Here is an 18122-nt window from a genome sequence, read left to right as displayed (position 1 = left end):
CATTCCTTATGTAGCCAGTCCCTGTTATGAATGGTGTGAAAATGTTGCTCATAGGGTCGGTTGGTGCATGCATTTCAGTGGGCTTGGCAGACTGATATGTAATAGCAACATCTAGCTCAGTGAGTAAAGCAACGGGAAACTACCTCACTCCTCATTTCCCTAGTACGTCTCTTCAGTGATGCCGAGGCCATCTATGACAGCTGATGGCAGAGCTGTTGAGGATACAACCAGCGGAATCGCTGACGGACTCAACATACATACATCATTATTACTGCTCATTATTATTACACAGTACATCATTGTGGCAGCCGGCCCCGTGGTGTACGGGTAGCGTGCCTGCCTCTTACCCGGAGGCCCCGGGTTCGATTCCCGGCCAGGTCAGGGATTTTTACCTGGACCTGAGGGCTGGTTCGAGGTCCACTCAGCCTACGTGATTAGAATTGAGGAACTATCTGACGGTGAGATGGCGGCCCGATCTAGAAAGCCAAGAATAATGGCCGAGAGGATTCGTCGTGCTGACCACACGACACCTCGTAACTGCAGGCCTTCGGGCTGAGCAGCGGTCGCTTGGCAGGCCAAGGCCCTTCAAGGGCTGTAGTGCCATGGGGTTTGGTTTACATCATTTTGGCACTATCACAACACTGCATTACACTACTTCACAACACTAAGCTTTCTTCCACAAATCAAACAAACTTGTTTCTTCTTCTTTCTAATCGTGTCTTTCTGAATACTGTCCTTTGCTGAGTACATTAGTTCAAGATGAGTGGAAGAGTTACATGTAATGGCAGGGTGCTTTACGTCACAAAAGCACTGTGGGCCTGTTGATGGGTTCGAATCTTGTTTTGATCTTGATCATCTTGTTCGTCTCCTCTTTTTTCCGTCTCCTCCTCTTTCTCGGCCTTTCTCATTGCTAGAAAAGCTGTAGCTGATTCGAAAATGTGGTGTGCCGTAAGTTGTTCATCACTTCGAATGAAGCTCTCTGCCTCGCAGGGAATGATTGTTGTTTGGCACACGTTGGATATCGCCGGCGCGTTTTCAAGCACTTCATTCGTTTCAACCATCCGTATTATCACTCTCCCCAAACGCGTGCGTCAATTTATCCAAACAACGACATTGATCATACCAGCACCAGAAATATACAAATATATACGCAGAACTAGATCAGTTCCTAATATTTTCCACATTGTACAAGTAGATTTTTTAAAAGTCTTTCATATTTCGTTTTCACGTTGAGGAGATTCGGCATTGTACAAAAGTACATTATAACGTCGTAAGGTTCGCCGGGACCGAGAAAGCATTCCATACTGGACAAGTTTCCGCTTTATTCAAGTTCCGCTTTGAGCACGTTTTACTGTATAATACAGGGTTATTCTAAATGATTGTCGGGGTTCCGTGAATTCTTTTTTGAAAACGTGGAAAACGTATCATTTTTATTGTTGCAGTTCCGGTTAGACAAACTCTCAAAGTTTTGTTTTGCATCAACTGTAGTACGTAAGTTACCACCAGATGGCAGCAATAGCAGTGTTTAACAAAATGGCGGTTAGCGATAAGGAGAAAGCTTTTTGTACTCTTGAATTTCATCAACACCGATCCGTTACCAGAGTCCAGCGCCATTTTCGGACAAAATACGGGAAGGAGCCTCCTTCCGACAACTCTATTCGCAGATGGTACACGCAATTTGTGGATACAGGTTGTTTGTGGAAAGGGAAAAGCAGTGGGCGTCCCGCTGTGTCAGAAGCGGATGTGAATCAGATTAAGGGCGTTTATCTCGATAGTCCTAAGAAATCAACTACGAGATGTAGCAGGAAACTGCATGTTCCTCAAACCACAGTATGGCGTGTGTTACGAAGGCACCTAACGGTAACGCCCGCTTCGGGCAGCGGGACGCCCACTGCTTTTCCCTTTCCACAAACAACCTGTATCCACAAATTGCGTGTACCATCTGCGAACAAAGTTGTCGGAAGGAGGCTCCTTCCCGTATTTTGTCCGAAAATGGCACTGGACTCTGGTAACGGATCGGTGTTGATGAAATTCAAGAGTACAAAAAGCTTTCTCCTTATCGCTAACCGCCATTTTGTTAAACACTACTATTACTGCCATCTGGTGGTAACTTATGTCCTACAGTTGATGCAAAACAAAACTTTTGAGAGTTTGTCTAACCGTTACTGCAACAATAAAAATGATACGTGTTCCACGTTTTCAAAAAAGAATTCACGAAACCCCGACAATCATTTCGAATAACCCTGTAATACTGTCCCGTACAGACCCGGAGGTCGACGAGGAGGAGTTCACCAAGTGCGACAGTAACGTAATAGTTTTGCAAATAACGTTGGAGGAGAAACAAATTAGTAGATGCTCATTTCTTTAACTGTTATAACAGTAACTTGAGAGTCTCCAGTTGAAATGAATAACGTGTAACATTAGCAAGCTAGGAAAACAAACAACTTCAACACATTAGCAGAATTACTTTAAAAGTTCCTCATCTGTGTGATTAGCACTTGGAGGAAGCGTTATTATCGACACTCGTAGTAAGTAAATATTTCACACATTACAAGTTCCTAGTTAGACAAATACATCCGAGAAAGTTTTTTTTTTTTTTTTTTTTGCTAGTTGTTTTACGTCGCACTGACACTGATAGGTCTTACGGCGACGATGGGACAGGAAGGGGCTAGGACTGGGAAGGAAGCAGCCGTGGCCTTAATTAAGGTACAGCCCCAGGATTTGCTTGGTATGAAAATGGGAAACCACGGAAAACCATTTTCAGGGCTGCCGACAGTGGGGTTCGAACCTACTGCCGCATTTAAGCGACTGCAGCTATCGAGCTCGGTCCGAGAAGACCGAGTAAAGGAATTAGATGCTATGTTCTGGACATTCATTAAGGAAGTGTTTATCATCACGTTCAGGAATGGATTTTAATACTGACAGCGTAGACCAGGTTCGAGGCAGTTCCTCCCAAGTTTTGAAATTGTTTATTTAGAAAAATTTACTTGTACTGAAATTATAATACACTTTTTTTCGTGCCGGACTGACTAGCTCTGTTGGTAGAGAACACTGGCCTTCTAAGCACGCGTTCGCGTGTTCGATCCCACTTCAGTCCGGTGGTATTTTAAGCTTTTCAAATATGCCACTCTTGTGTCAGTATATTTACTGGCGCCAAGCTGAGTAGCTCAAATGGTAGAGCGCTGATCTTCTGAGTCCTACTTGGCAGGTTCGATCCTGGCTCAGTCCGGTTTGAAGGTGCTCAAATACGTCAGTCTCGTGTCCGTATATTTACTGGCACGTTAAAGAACTCCTGCGGGACCAAATTGTGGCACCTCAGCGTTTCCGAAAACCGCAAAAACAGTAGTGGAACGTAAAATTATTATTATTATTATTATTATTATTATTATTATTATTATTTAAAAGAACTCCTTGTGGGACAAATTCACAAAAATACTTTACATGGGTTGTGGGAAGAAATAAAGGTAATTTGATTATTTTATGTATAACTTAGCACAACCCAAGAAACACCACACTGAAGTAATATTTTTCTCGATATTTTTTCCTTTTAGTTTTCTGTGCACTGTATGATTTGCACGTTTGTGTGTGCGTTTTCTTATGTCTCTAGGTGTTAATATAAGGAAAGATCTTCACTGGAGTAATCACATAAATGGGATTGTAAATAAAGGGTACCGATCTCTGCACATGGTTATGAGGGTGTTTAGGAGTTGTAGTAAGGATGTAAAGGAGAGTGCATATAAGTCTCTGGTAAGACCCCAACTAGAGTATGGTTCTAGTGTATGGGACCCTCACCAGGATTACCTGATTCAAGAACTGGAAAAAATCCAAAGAAAAGCAGCTCGATTTGTTCTGGGTGATTTCCGACAAAAGAGTAGCGTTACAAAAATGTTGCAATGTTTGGGTTGGGAAGAATTGAGAGAAAGAAGAAGAGCTGCTCGACTAAGTGGTATGTTCCGAGCTGTCAGCGGAGAGATGGCGTGGAATGACATTAGTAGACGAATAGGTTTGAATGGCGTCTATAAAAGTAGGAAAGATCACAATATGAAGATAAAGTTGGAATTCAAGAGGACAAACTGGGGCAAATATTCATTTATAGGAAGGGGAGTTAGGGATTGGAATAACTTACCAAGGGAGATGTTCAATAAATTTCCAATTTCTTTGAAATCATTTCGGATAAGGCTAGGAAAGCAACAGATAGGGAATCTGCCACCTGGGCGACTGCCCTAAATGCAGATCAGTATTGATTGATTGATTGATTGATTAAGGACAGAATTGCGTGCGCAGTACTTTGTGGTATAGTAGACCCTCTACGGACAGAGTACGTTATTGTTTTGCGTGGCACTAACACAATTTAATTGGTTTTGGAGTTGCTGACGGGCCGGAATTTTTCACCGAAGGAATACTTTTACGTGCGAGTAGATCCATAGACATGAGGCTGCCGTATTTGAACGCCTTCGAATACGACCGAACTGAGCCAGGATCAAACCTGCCAAGTTGGGGTCAAAAGGCCAGCGCCTCAGCCTTCTGAGCCACTTAGCCCGCCAAACAAACATGCATACAGAAACTGAACCGGTGCTCGGTAAGTTCTTTATATGACAAGGATTTTTATTTTACGTAAGGCATATCGCAACTATTGCCCAGCTGCAAATATTCTACCACCACGTGCTCAGAGTAACGAAATCTTCAATCGTATTGCTTGACTTCCGTGACCGCGTCGACTTCCTCTCGTATCAATAGCTTCTCAAGTGCTCTCACGAGGCTTAATGAATCCTGATCCATCCGTTAGTCCAGAATAAAAAACCATTAGACTCGGCGGAAATCGAACACGGGTCCTGCAGGTAAGAATCAAACACGCTAGCCCCTATATCGCAGGGCTGGTGGGAGTTTTATTTCTCGAACAAGACTATCATTTTCATCAAACTTAGATCTGATTTATAGAAACTATTGTTTTTAATGTGATTGTTCTTACGTCCCACTAACTACTCTTTTGACAGTTTTCGGAGAAGCCGAGGTGCGGAAATTTTGTCCAGCGGAAGTTCTTTTACATGTTAGTAAGTCTATCGACAAGAAGCTGACGTATTTGAGCACCTTCAAATACCACCAGGCTGAGCCAGGATCGAACTTAGCAAGTTAGGATCAGTAGGCCAGCGCCTCAATCGTCTGAGCCACTCAGTTCGGCATTACAGGAACTAACACAGGTTGAAAAGTTCAGATGACTATAATGACACAAATAAAGAGGTGGAGATATCTTGGTATAATGATTGTGAATGTTGCATGATATTTGGTTCATCAGTCCATAGACTAATTTGATGCAGCCCTCCACGCCTCCCTATGCTGTGCTAACATGTTCATTTTTTCTTAACTAATACATCCTACATCTACTTGACTCTGTCATATTCATGCCTTGGCCCACCCCTACCGTTCTTACCATCTACTGTTCCCTCACAAACGAACTGAACACGTAGTGGGTGTCTTAAGACGTGGCCTATCATTCTATCTCTTCTTCTGGTTAAATTTTGCCAAATCGTTTTCCTCTCACCAAGTCGACTCTGTACCTCTCCATTCGAGAATCGATCCATCCATCTCAACTTCAGCATTCTTATGAAACACCACATTTCAAAAATGTATATTTTCTTCCTTTCTGAACTAGTTATTGTCCACATTTCACATACGCACAATGCCACGCCTGGGACGAAAGTCTTTAGAAGCATATTTCTAATTCCTTTATCAATATTCAAAGTGAGCAAATATCTTTCCTTAAGAAAGCTGCCCTTGCTTGTGCTAGGTCTGCATTTGATGTCCTCATTATTTCTGCCACCGGTAGTCACTCTCTAACACAAGTAACAGTATTTATCTACTTCCCATTTCCTAACCTAATATTTCCTGCATCACTCGGCTTCATTCCACTGCACTCCGTTACTTTTGTTTTACACATTTATTTTCATCTTGTACTTCTTCTCAAGACTGTCTCCATATCATTTAGCAATTGCTGCAAATCTTCTGCAGACTCACATAAATTAATGTTATTGGTAAATCTCAAAGTTTTGATTTCCTCTCCTTGGATTGTGATTCCCTTTCCAAATTCTTCTTTGATTTCCTTTACCGTCTATTCTATATAAATAATGTTGCATGGTGGACATTAAAGCATTCAAATTGTTATAGAATGTTTGATTCATAAACTAAAATTGTATCAATTATTTTTGTCCACAGAATCCTTAAAGGCAGTGAACCCGTTTCTGGACAGAGTCCCATTGAACCTTCAAGACGACTTCCTGATGGACAGCCTGTGTGAGATCCACAAACTGAAATTAGCTACAGGAGTGGAACCTAATGATGATAATAACAACAACAACGAGCCTGCGAGCGGGAAAATCACCGCGCACTATAATCTACTGATAGCTCACGTCAAGAAATAGCGCCATTTTAGATCTGAACGTTACAGACATGACCATGATATTACCGAAGTTAATTCACAGGATGAAGTCAGATCGTTTCGAAGGGAAAGTTTCCTTTTAAACCAATACGAATGAGGATATTGTGAAGTGACAATGAATGTTAGACAAGAAGCTATTAACACCTGAGCAACTTTGTGGTCCTTTCAGCTGATTTCGAACAAACAAACCCTTATCCATTTTCTTTCTTCAGTTGTCCATAAATGTTTCCCATATACCCATTGCATGTTTATTTTATTCCATAAAATTTGTGTATTAGATTAGCCAGATGTTCGCTTATCCGGACGGCCCCTAGTAGGTACCAGTTATTCCGGATAACCGAGTATAAGATATCGTCGTTGTTGTGCCTAAACCGCGAATGTGACAATGCTCTTCCTATCCATTATTTCCCTTAAGACTGATCACGCCTTCCAGCCACATCTTGATATGTAGTCCATCAGAACAAGTTTCATTGAATTATTTTTTATAAATTTTATATCTTTGCCTATTTATAAAATTTACAAAACATTGTTTTACACAGAATTTGACCCCCAAATTTCTGAGAAGTGTTTTCAGAAAACATAAGGTTCTAAAACATCAAAGTAAGACCCCCAAATTTCTGAGAAGTGTTTTCAGAAAACATAAGGTTCTAAAACATCAAAGTAATGTTCATTTAAAAACTAAAAAGTTATGGCTAAAGAATGAATTAAAGTTTCACTGAGTTCATTTTCCTATGCTGATCTGTGCCAACGGCCGTAGCCGTGTTGAAACACCGGATCCCGTGAGATCTCCGAAGTTAAGCAACATTGGGCGTGGTCAGGAGTTGGATGGGTTGCCACGCGCTGTTGGTGGGGGATAAGGGAATGGTGGAGCGGAAAGGAACTGGCCACCCTACCGCACGTAAACTCCGGCTCAGGAACACCTCTGCGGAGGTTCGGACTCGCCTTCGGGCAGAATAACCCTTACCTACCTGCTGATCTGTAAAGGAAAATGAACCTTAAATACATCGTACTCTAGGAGCGGGTAAATATGTCACGGTACAGTAAGGTTCGTTTTCCTTTACACAGGCGCGTAGGAAAATGAACTCAATGAAAATTGTTATGGTCCGCCTCTATGGTGTAGTGAATAATGTGATTAGCTGCTACCCACCGGGGGTCCGGGTTTGATTCCCGGCTCTGCCAGAAACTTTTTGAAAAGTGGTACGAGGGCTGGAACGGGGTCCACTCAGTCTCAGGAGATCAACTGGTTCAATTCCCACCTCAGCCATCCTCGAATTGGTTTTCCGTGGTTTCCCACTTCTCCAGGCAAATGCCACGATGGTACCTAACTTAAGGCCACGGCCGCTTCCTTCCTCTTCCTTGTCTACCCCTTCCAATCTTCCCATCCCCCTACAAGGCCCCTGTTCAGCATAGCAGGTGAGACCGCCTGGATGAGGTACTGGCCCTCCTCTCCAGTTGTATCCCCGACCCAAAGTCTCACGCTCCAGGACACACTGCCCTTGAGGCAGTAGAGGTTGGATCACTCGTTAAGTCCGAGGAAAAAACCAACCCTGGAAAGTAAACGGATTAAGAAAGAAAGAAAAAAAGTGTTCTGATGGACTGGGAGGCGTGACCAGTCTTAAGGAAAGTAGTCTGTACGAAGAGAATTGCCACATTCGCGGTTTTGGCACAGCAGCGACCATACTTTAATTTGATTCATTCTACTTGTGCGTAAATGTTGTTATTCGTATTTTTCTTTCATCGATCAATTTTACATCAGTTGTATAGACCTAATTAGTTTGTAAGAGGTTGTAATGTATACATCATAAGAAAACGAGTTCCTACTGTACTTATAAACTAGGATATATGCTGTGAACAGTTTTAAAATATGCACTTTATATCTTAATTATGACAGGTGCTGAACTTCAGAGCAACGAAGGTTGGCATCTGAAAAATTTGCTTGGCACTCTGAATGGGTGTCAATTTTAATTCGTATATCTTCAGAGAATAATATTTATGTTACTAGTGGATAAGAATATATAGAGAGGAATGAAATGAAAATGAACCTTATCATAACAGGAATCAGAACTCTTGGAAACATTGATAACAAAGACTAGTTCAAGGCAAATACTCTGTTGATCTATGTTGCACCTATAGGGGTTGGAGTCTTGACAATGAACGGCGAAATACGTAACTACGAGACGCACTGCGTTGCCATACTTAATAAAATATGTAGGCTTAATGGAATACAAAAAACTTTGACCCGTTGCTAACCTCGTGCTAATAATTTCAAGATCTAAGACATAACGCGGCATAGCCGATAAGTATGAGATATCACAATCAGTAACAAAATAATTAACTGCTGATAATTATCATCAACAAATGCAAAACGTATAACTTATAAGAATTGTACCCCTCACTCATGGCTCAATGTAACGCCACGAAAATATCCCCAAAGAATAGGTTTTAAAATATGAATAACCGTCTAATTATTAAGGCATTTTTAATTGACTTTAAACCATTCTTTTAAATACACATCGTAAATAAAACGAGATTGCGAAATTTTGTAACACACCACAAGAAATTTATGTCATCAGATTTTAGCCTCAAAATTCTTCTTTTTCTACCGCTTTCCCAATACCTGTTGGGTTGCGGGTGCGAACTCTGTCACACATGTGGATTTGGCCCTGTTTTAAGGCCATATGCCCTTCCTGACGCGTTTTTTCCTGCGTTTTTCTGTAGTGGTTAGTAGTGTAGTGTGTTGTCTGAATGTGAAGAGGAAAGTGTTGGGACAAACACAAACACCCAGTCCCCGGGCCAGAAGAATTAATCAGAGGCGATTAAAATCCCCGACCCGGCCGGGATATTTTAGTCTGAATATCAAATTAATTAATAAGGACGAAAATTTTCCGATCTTAATTTTGGAATTCAGACATTGTGAACTATCAAAATTTCAATAGGATGTGTGTGCCTGCATGCCGTGACACTTTTCTGACGTGTCGTAGTCCAGGTGAAATTTTCAAGCGAAACGCGGCTCCATTTATCCATATTCAACTTTCCTTGTATTTATTTTCATATTTCAAATTTTCTTCATTTATTCCCTTGAAGGCCGACCCCGCGCTGTAGAGGTAGGTTGCCTGCCTCTTACCCGAATGGCCCGGGTTCGATTCCCGGCCAGGTCAGGGAGTTTTACCTGCATCTGAGGGCTAGTTCGAAGTCCATTCAGCCTTCGTGATTACAATTCAGGAGCTATCTGACGGTGAGGTGGCGGCCCAGGTCTATAAAGCCAAGAATAACGGCCAAGAGGTTCCGTCGTTCTGACCACACGACACCTCGTAATCTGCACGCCTTAGGGCTGAGCAGCGGTCGCTTGGTAGGCCATAGCCCTTCGGGGCTGTTATGCCATGGGGTTTGGTTCTTCCAACACAGTTTGAGAACCACTGTCTTCTATCGATCAGCCAGTCATAAGGAACTTCCCGTATGTTTACACAATATAACACCACGCACACTGATACTTTCATTAACTTATTTAACACCGATTTGTAACGGCACACTTCAAGAATAAAACTATGAAACATTGTAAACTAAGCGCTGATTTATAAACAAAAAGCAATTATTCGGAAAACAAACACGTAAAGTAATAAAACTAACACAGTACCAATACCAGTAATATGACAAAAGCAGCTGTGAGTAAGCCAAGCTAATGCCCGGGTGCGTCATCTTACCATGATTAAGTCGAATTTCTGTTGCATCAAGCCTGGGTCTTGAAATTTCTCACGTTTTACCGCGGTTAAAAATTAACCGGCGTGAGTGAGCGGTTAAGCAGCTTAACCGAGGATTTAAGGCCTATGTACACTACATAACCTCACGAGTGAGTTGTATATTAAGTGCGTCAAAAATATCGTGATCCGATTTAAATGTTTACCGGTCGTGAATGAGCTATATAACCTCACATTGTATGCATCCTAAGTGCCGGTGATATTATCGTTAAAATGTATTTGACACCACATATCGTATTTCTACAATATCTTGAGGGTGATTAAAAGAAATTACAATTAATAGGTGACCAGCTCGTGTTTCCACCTCATAGAAATAACCCTGTTTCTCCAAGAAGTAATCTAAGTGAGCATTTCAGTTTCAAATGAACTAAAATTTTGCGTTCTCGTCCGCCCTTCCTTTTCCATATCGGCTGATGATAACCTAACCTAAACTAACCTAACGAAACATAATTAATTCATCTAAGGAATAATGGGCTGTAATAGAAGCTGTGATAAAAACGACTATATGTCTTTTCACGAAAGTTTAATCGTGATGTAAACAAATAGGCGGAGCACGTTGCCTTTGCATGTGGACATAGACGTAGTTGATTGGAGAAGCAACAGTCGCACTCACTCGACTGTATGCGAGCTCGAAGGAAAGTAGTACGTGGCATTAATTTTACTTTATTTTAATTGATTAATTTACAGAGTTTGGAAGAGTATGTAATCAAATGGTTGTCATTATGCCGATATATATGTTTTATATAATAGTGATTAAGTAACGAGAAATGAAGGCACAAGGCGTGGTGTAATACAGGAAGTCTTCTCGTAGTGGGGGGAAGTCCCAAGCTGTACAGGGTGGAGATAAGGTGTTGCATCTTGCAGCAGCAGTCAGTGTCAGTATTCATAGCTAGAGAAATGGAGCAAGAGGTAGAACCATCGCGTGTAGTGAAGCACAAAGGAGGAAAACCGCTCAGAAGTGACCATAGACAGTGCATTGTGAATGTGTTTAATAAACTAAGTGAACAGAATCCAGGTTTAGTCGTTTATTCAGAAGTTCAGATCTTCGCACTGTCGTATGCGATGCGCAGCCCTGTACGTCCGAACACTAGATGTGGACGGGCTGGAAGTCAGTACTACACGCTCAGCGAATCACAACTCTTTCTTTGGCGGAGGCGTGGACATACCATGTTTACATCAGGATTAAACTCTCGTGAAAAGACATACAATGATGCGGACAACGAGAAAAATGATTATAAAACTTGTTTATACAAAATAATATTCGTCCTAGAAATAAAGACACCTGACGATTCCAGACAAAATGTAAACAACTGGGAACTGGATAAATTAGAGACACATAACTGAATATCACTGCCTTCTGAATAAATTAAAGACAAGTGACTGTCGAAACATCACTTCCTCCTGAATGCTACTTTGAATTACTTCCGAGGAGAATAATAGCAAAAAACGAGTGTCAAGAAACCGCGGTTTCAAAACCAAGGATTAGCAGTGGTGCAACAGGTTAGTGACAAATACCACGATAAGAGTTTTACCACGGTTTCGTAACGCCTGATATTTACCGAGAATGGTGCACCCGGGCATAAGACAAGGCACGTGACGGTAGCATCCTTAAAATGTGACATCGCTCGGATCGTTACCATGGAAACAAACAATTTTCGAGCAGCGTTTGTCAAGTTTTTCTCCATGGTAGCGCTCAACGTCAGACTCCAACTCTCGTGGGCCTTAGTATACCTGTGGCACTCACTAGTCCCAGTTCTCGCATTAATGGATGGTACAGAGAAATGACCATGGAATATGTCTTGAAACCGTGACGCTCTAGCTTCGAATTCCTGATATTTCTTTCGTTTTCATCTCATTCCTATTTGACAATGATAGTATATGTATTGTTACATGATATAGCACTATATTTAGATACTGACAGAGCACTTTACTAAGTACACAAATATACCAGATAGTTGAATAAAATGTTTATATAGCCTATTTATAATATATTATGTTTTATATAAGAAAATAAAAATGTAAAAAATACTAAGTATCTCAATTTGTGATAAATAAAATAGATACGTTATTTTAAAAGCTTTATTCTCTCAGCCCTACCAGCCTGGCATATTTTAGTACATATATATCTTCGTTCTCGATTCTTATGTCTTTCAGCATTTAGTCTGTAAGCCACTGAGAATAAACTGAACGCATCCGCAATTCTCTACTTGCAAAATAACTCTGCGGCCTATTTTAGTTCCATACCCCTTATCTTTAAATCGTTAGAAACTGAGTCTAACCGTCGTCATCCTGGTCTCCTTACACTTCTCTTACCCTCCATGACAGAGTCCATTATTCTCCGAGGTGCAGGACTCCTATATGTTGTATTCCGCTGCTCGTGCCGTCTTTTGTTTCTTTTTGGAGGTCCAGGGCTAGCACCAACGAATGGGAGTGCTATGTCTGTGAATTGTCAATATCCTTGTCCATATGACTAGCTCGGGCATTTCAAACAAAAAAATAGCATGATCCCATGACCAATAAATATATTGCTTGTTTGTTGAAAGGAAAATGATTTTAACCATATTTGGTTAATTTCGCTGACACGGGGGCTGGGTGTACGTGTCGTCTTCATCCGACGTGCAGGTCACCTACGGGAGACCTGCATCTGGCGAGCCGAACTTGTCCTCGGACATTCGCGGCACTAAATGTCATACGCCATTTCATTTTTTAGTACCACTGTGTGAGGAACACCACAGGTCTAGATGTTGCCAGTTAGTAATACCACTATGTGAGCAACACCGTGAGTCTGTTACTTTCGATTAGTAACGCTATATGAGAAATACAACGGTTCTACTGTACCAGCAATTAGCACCATTCTGAGGGGCCGTTGATCTGTACCTTAACGAGGGCACGGAAGCTTCCTTCCCACTCTTAGCCCTGTCCTGTCCATCGTCGCCGTAAGTTTTCCGTGGTTTCGACGAATTTTGGAATTTTAAATTGTCATTACATTCACACCTTTTGCATTTTTCTTCGGTAATTCGTGTTTTTCATATTAGTCTTCATCTCTCTAGTATAGGCCTACAGTAGTACAGTATAGCGTAGTTTACAGTTTACCGGGCGAGTTGGCCGTGCGCGTAGAGGCGCGTGGCTGTGAGCTTGCATCCGGGAGATAGTAGGTTCGAATCCCACTATCGGCAGCCCTGAAAATGGTTTTCCGTGGTTTCCCATTTTCACACCAGGCAAATGCTGGGGCTGTACCTTAATTAAGGCCACGGCCGCTTCCTTCCAACTCCTAAGCCTTTCCTATCCCATCGTCGCCATAAGACCTATCTGTGTCGGTGCGACGTAAAGCCCCTAGCAAAAAAAAAGTTTACAGTTTAGCATAGCAAAAGTTAGTACAATACAGATTTTTTTTTTTTTTTTTTTTTTTTTTTTGCTATGTGCTTTACGTCGCACCGACACAATACAGATTTAAAAGTCAGTGTATAAAACTAGCTGTAGTTTTATTTACATCCATGTATTGGTTAGTGCACTTAGTGCGTGTTTAGCATTTCTCAGTGTAGTTCGGGAAAGACAAGTGGCAAGAAAGTGACTGAGATCAGTGGAGTGTTCCCTTTGTAGGCCATAACCTCCTTCCTAGGCCAGCCATTAGCGGTGAGTGATGTGTTATTTCCACATTCTCTTTTATTCTTCATAATGTATTCTCTTTTTAGAGTTGAATGTTGTTAGTAAGTGTAGCTTTTGTAAATTTATTTTCAATCCCGATTAAATAGCTTTTCTGGGTGCGATATGATATTTTACGAGGGCTGTTTTCCGCGGTCGTACTGCATCAGCCGTTCTCGTGGTGGGAGCGCGCTGGCAACAGAGGTAAGGCGATGCTCTTTTGTTTTGCGAAACGTCAATTTAGAAGTAAAGCCGCGTGGAGTATAAATAGTGAACTACTACAGTTTTCTAGCTATTGCCTTATAAAAAATCAGCACAGAAATGTTTGAGAATATTGATCAATGTATTTTTTTAAAGTGGCTTTATGTCGCACCGACACACACAGGTCTTATGGGATAGGAAAGATCTAGGAGTGGGAAGGAAGGTGCAGTGGCTTTGATTAAGGTTTGAATATGGAAAACCACGGGAAACCATCTTCAGGGCTGCCGAACCCACTGTCTCCCGAATGCAAGCTCACAGCTGCACGCCCCTAACCGTACGGCCAACTCACTCCGTAATCTATCTTTCACCTGTAGATATTTTTATTGAATGAAAATGAAATAAAATGTCGTATGGCTTTTAGTGCGGGAATATCCCAGGACGGGTTCGGCTCGCCAGGTGCAGGTCTTTCAATTTTACCCCCGTAGGCGACCTGCGCGTCGTGATGAGGATGAAATGAGGATGAAGACAACACATACACCCAGCCCCTGTGCCAGTGGAATTAACCAATTAAGGTTAAAATCCCCGACCCGGCCGGGAATCGAACCCGGGACCCTCTGAACCGAAGGCCAGTACGCTGACCGTTCAGCCAACGAGTCGGACTTTTTATTGAATTTTTCCAAGAAACAAGGAAAACGCTCCTTGCATCACTTTTTCCCCCTTTTTGAAGTTTAATTTTGGATAGCTCGTCCCGAACACATACAAAATTAATTGTTACTCTGTGTTATGTTGTTAGACAACCAATGCACCAGGTAAACATTTTCATTGTTGTCTTTCTTCCGATATTTCAAAGAATGTAGTTTATTATTATTATTATTATTATTATTATTATTATTATTATTATTATTATTATTATTATATATTGCGAATGAGCCCATTAGGACTACGCAAAGTACTTAGAGACAGGCATTTGCCTTTCTTTGTGCCTACACTTCCTTCATTCGTTTGCTGTGTGCTTCTTTTCTCTCTTGAGACCATGTTGTTCCGGTCTTCTTCTTTGGTTTTTCCTCTTGGTCAACTTGCCACTTATGAACTTTGGTTCTGAAGATAACCCGGCTTTGGATGTCTTCAGGTGTAATTCCTGCCAGTTTGAGATCTGTTCTAATTTCGCCAATCCATTTTATTGTGTCCGTTTTAGCTTTACTTCGGTTTTCATAAAATTCAACTATTTGCTTGGTAAGTCTATCTGGGTTCATCCTTTTTATATGTCCAAAGAATCTTAATCTGCGTTTTCTGATGTCGCTGTGAATGTTAGAAAATTGTTTGATTTCCTGTTTCCCTCTAAGGCGGTACTGTTCATTTACGAGTTTTGGGCCTAAATTTTTTCTAATGATCTTGCGTTCCTTTTTCTGAATATTTTCTAGATCAGTTTTCCTGTTCAAAATTATTATTATTATTTTTTTTTTTTTTTAACAACCTTTGGTAGAGGAGACCACAAGTTTACCATTTGACAAAATTTGGGGCGGTCTGACACATCAGTATCAGAAATCCCAGTAGAACCTAAGTTTTTTTTTTAATTTTAATTATTGAGCTACATGCTTTTCCACTCTTGTAACTTTTGAGGAGTGAGAAGATCATCTTCGTAAGCCTGCCTTTGTCCATTCTCAGAAGGTGCTCGTAAAACTTCAGCCGCCTACATCGCATGCTAGTATTCGCCGTTTCCCCACTGATGGTACAGTTCAGAGTTCGCTTTTAGTCGCTAGGTTCCATCCGGAAGCACTCTTCGCCCATGAATTTTCCGGAGGATACGTCTTTCGATATTTTCCAGGTCGTCCACAGTGTCTTTCCTGTTCATCAGTAAGGAGAAAAATATAGTAATATTTAGATGATCATCAGAATGCATATTAATTTTTGATTCTTATACGTACTGAAATATTTCGTGACAGTTTTACAAGAATATGATGGGTACAACTCTACCACTTGCCAGATGTGAAAATGGGAAACCACGGAAAACCTCTTCAGGGCTACCGACTGTGAGGTTCGAACCTTTCACTAACGTTTTTCGAACTGCATAGCCAATTAACTGGGTAAATCCACATCTATTGCTGACCCCAGTAATTGTAAAAAGTCTAGAAAGAAGAAACAAATGATCTTATGCATGCCAACATTGTACGACAAAGTGTTGAATGTACATTCTTCTATCCTTCAATAATCAGACTACTCCTGCCGGGTTTGTACCCAACACTCTGCTACTGATCCCAAGAAGCAGCTTATTAGCTAGTAAATTCAGTGTTTCATTTACAAGTGTCACAATATCGAAACATGACGTGTAAGTACATTAGTAGACGAATAAATTTGAATATAATTTTTTTAAAGAAAGATCATCATTGAAAAGGATAAATTATAGCAAATATTATTTTATAGGAAGAGCGAACACCTCGAAACTATCCCAAGCAACGGCTCTATCCAAATCGATGAAGAGGCCTTGACGAAGACCGTAAGCTGCATATATCTAGGATCTCGTCGACAGACTGATAGTGGGATAGGTAATGAAGTGAAAAGTACGATAAAGACAGCATGGATGAGATGGAGGGTGGTCACAGGCGAACTCCGCGACAGAGAGATGTCACTACATCGTAAGTCCAAAATATATCGCATGATAGTGCTGCCTGTTGCTTTATACGGAGTTGAATGTCGACCAGCTGACAAAGCTACAGCGCGTCAATTACAAACCATAGAAATGCAGATGCTCCGTTGGTCGATGTGCATCACACTCCATCATGTCATAAACGACACCATCCGCCAGCAAATGGGCATTGCACCGATCACGGGAAAATCGTCTCCAATGGTATGGTCATGTCCTGCGTGCTGCACGTAGAACAGTTGCCAATTTCATCCACTCCTTTGCAAGTAATGGGCAACGACCACGTTGACGTCCAAAGCAGCGCTAGCATGACAGTGAATGCTGATATGAAAACTTCTCAACTTAAGACCTGATGATGGCCACGATCGTATAAAATGCTGAGCCAAGATTAAAACAGCGGACCCCACACAAGCGGTAAAACGCTAGGAAGAATAAGATTATTCTATAGGAAGAGAAATTAGGGATTGAAATAATTTACCTAGAGAGATGTTCAATAAATTTCTAACTCCTTTGAAATCATGTAAACAAAAGTTTAAGGAAATCATTACCGGGCGAGTTGGCCGTGCGGTTAGGGCCGCGCAGCTGTGAGCTCGCAGCCAGGAGACAGTGGGTTCGAACCTCACTGTCGGCAGCCCTGATGATGGTTTCCCGTGGTTTTCCATTTTCACGCCAGGCAAATACTGGGACTTAAGGCCACGACCGCTTCCTTCAAATTCCTAGGCCTTTCCTGTCCCATCGTCACCATAAGGCCTATCTTTGTCGGTGCGACGTAAAGCAAAAAGCAACAAAAAAAAGTAAATCATTGATAGGGAATCTGTCACCTAAACTACATCACTAAATTCAAGTTAGAGATGAATTAATTAATATTTCATCCATTCACAACCAGTGTCCAATATAATATACACAGATTCATGGTATTATTTCCAATTCATCAAATCTTTTGAAATGCGTTATATGAATTCATCACTTCTGTTTTTGGTAATGTACTTCTATCTGTCAGCATTTGTTGAAAATATGGGAACAGATTGCAAGCATGACTGAATTTAATTACGTATTACGAAGTCCAATGTGCACAGGAAGTGTTATTACCAGTCCTTAGCGTATTCAATAAGGGAAATTGTCTTTATTTGGAAAAGTTTTGTATTCACTTGAAGTCGGACAGTTGGCATTTGCAGATGTCTCCTGGTATATTATTGTATCTACCAGTCGTTCAGTTATTTCCATGGAAACTATGGACAGCAGGTAGGTAAGTCATAACTTGAAGTTGGAATTCTTCCATATGCCTGTCTTTAGAGTTTCTGTGTCGGAGATTTCCCGTTTTACTTGTTTCGCTTTCTCTATCTTTTCCTCGATGACGGTGGGGGGAAGCAGGTATTTCTTCTAGTCGGAAGGCTGCTTTATGTCCTGGAAAAAAGAAAGTTTATTTAGTTAAAAGGTGTTATTGCCCGTT

The 18122-nt window shown here is 41.2% G+C and overlaps 1 protein-coding gene across 2 annotated transcripts in view; it reads left to right on the top strand.

The window, feature by feature from the left end:
• Window positions 1–10823, top strand: part of jhamt (juvenile hormone acid methyltransferase) — a 79965-nt gene extending 69142 nt beyond the window's left edge. For both annotated transcript variants that reach the window (XM_067154140.2, XM_067154141.2), the window contains exon 6: window positions 6211–10823. In XM_067154140.2, coding sequence (XP_067010241.2) covers window positions 6211–6416 — 206 coding nt within the window. In that variant the 3' untranslated portion in view covers window positions 6417–10823. The remainder of the gene's footprint in view (window positions 1–6210) is intronic.
• The last annotated feature ends 7299 nt before the right edge of the window (window positions 10824–18122 follow it).

This window comes from Anabrus simplex, chromosome 9, assembly GCF_040414725.1.
Source record: "Anabrus simplex isolate iqAnaSimp1 chromosome 9, ASM4041472v1, whole genome shotgun sequence".
NCBI classification, from domain to species: Eukaryota; Metazoa; Arthropoda; class Insecta; order Orthoptera; family Tettigoniidae; genus Anabrus; species Anabrus simplex.
The sequence above is the reverse complement of the archived record's forward strand: the minus strand, read 5'-3'. Positions and strand labels throughout refer to the sequence as shown.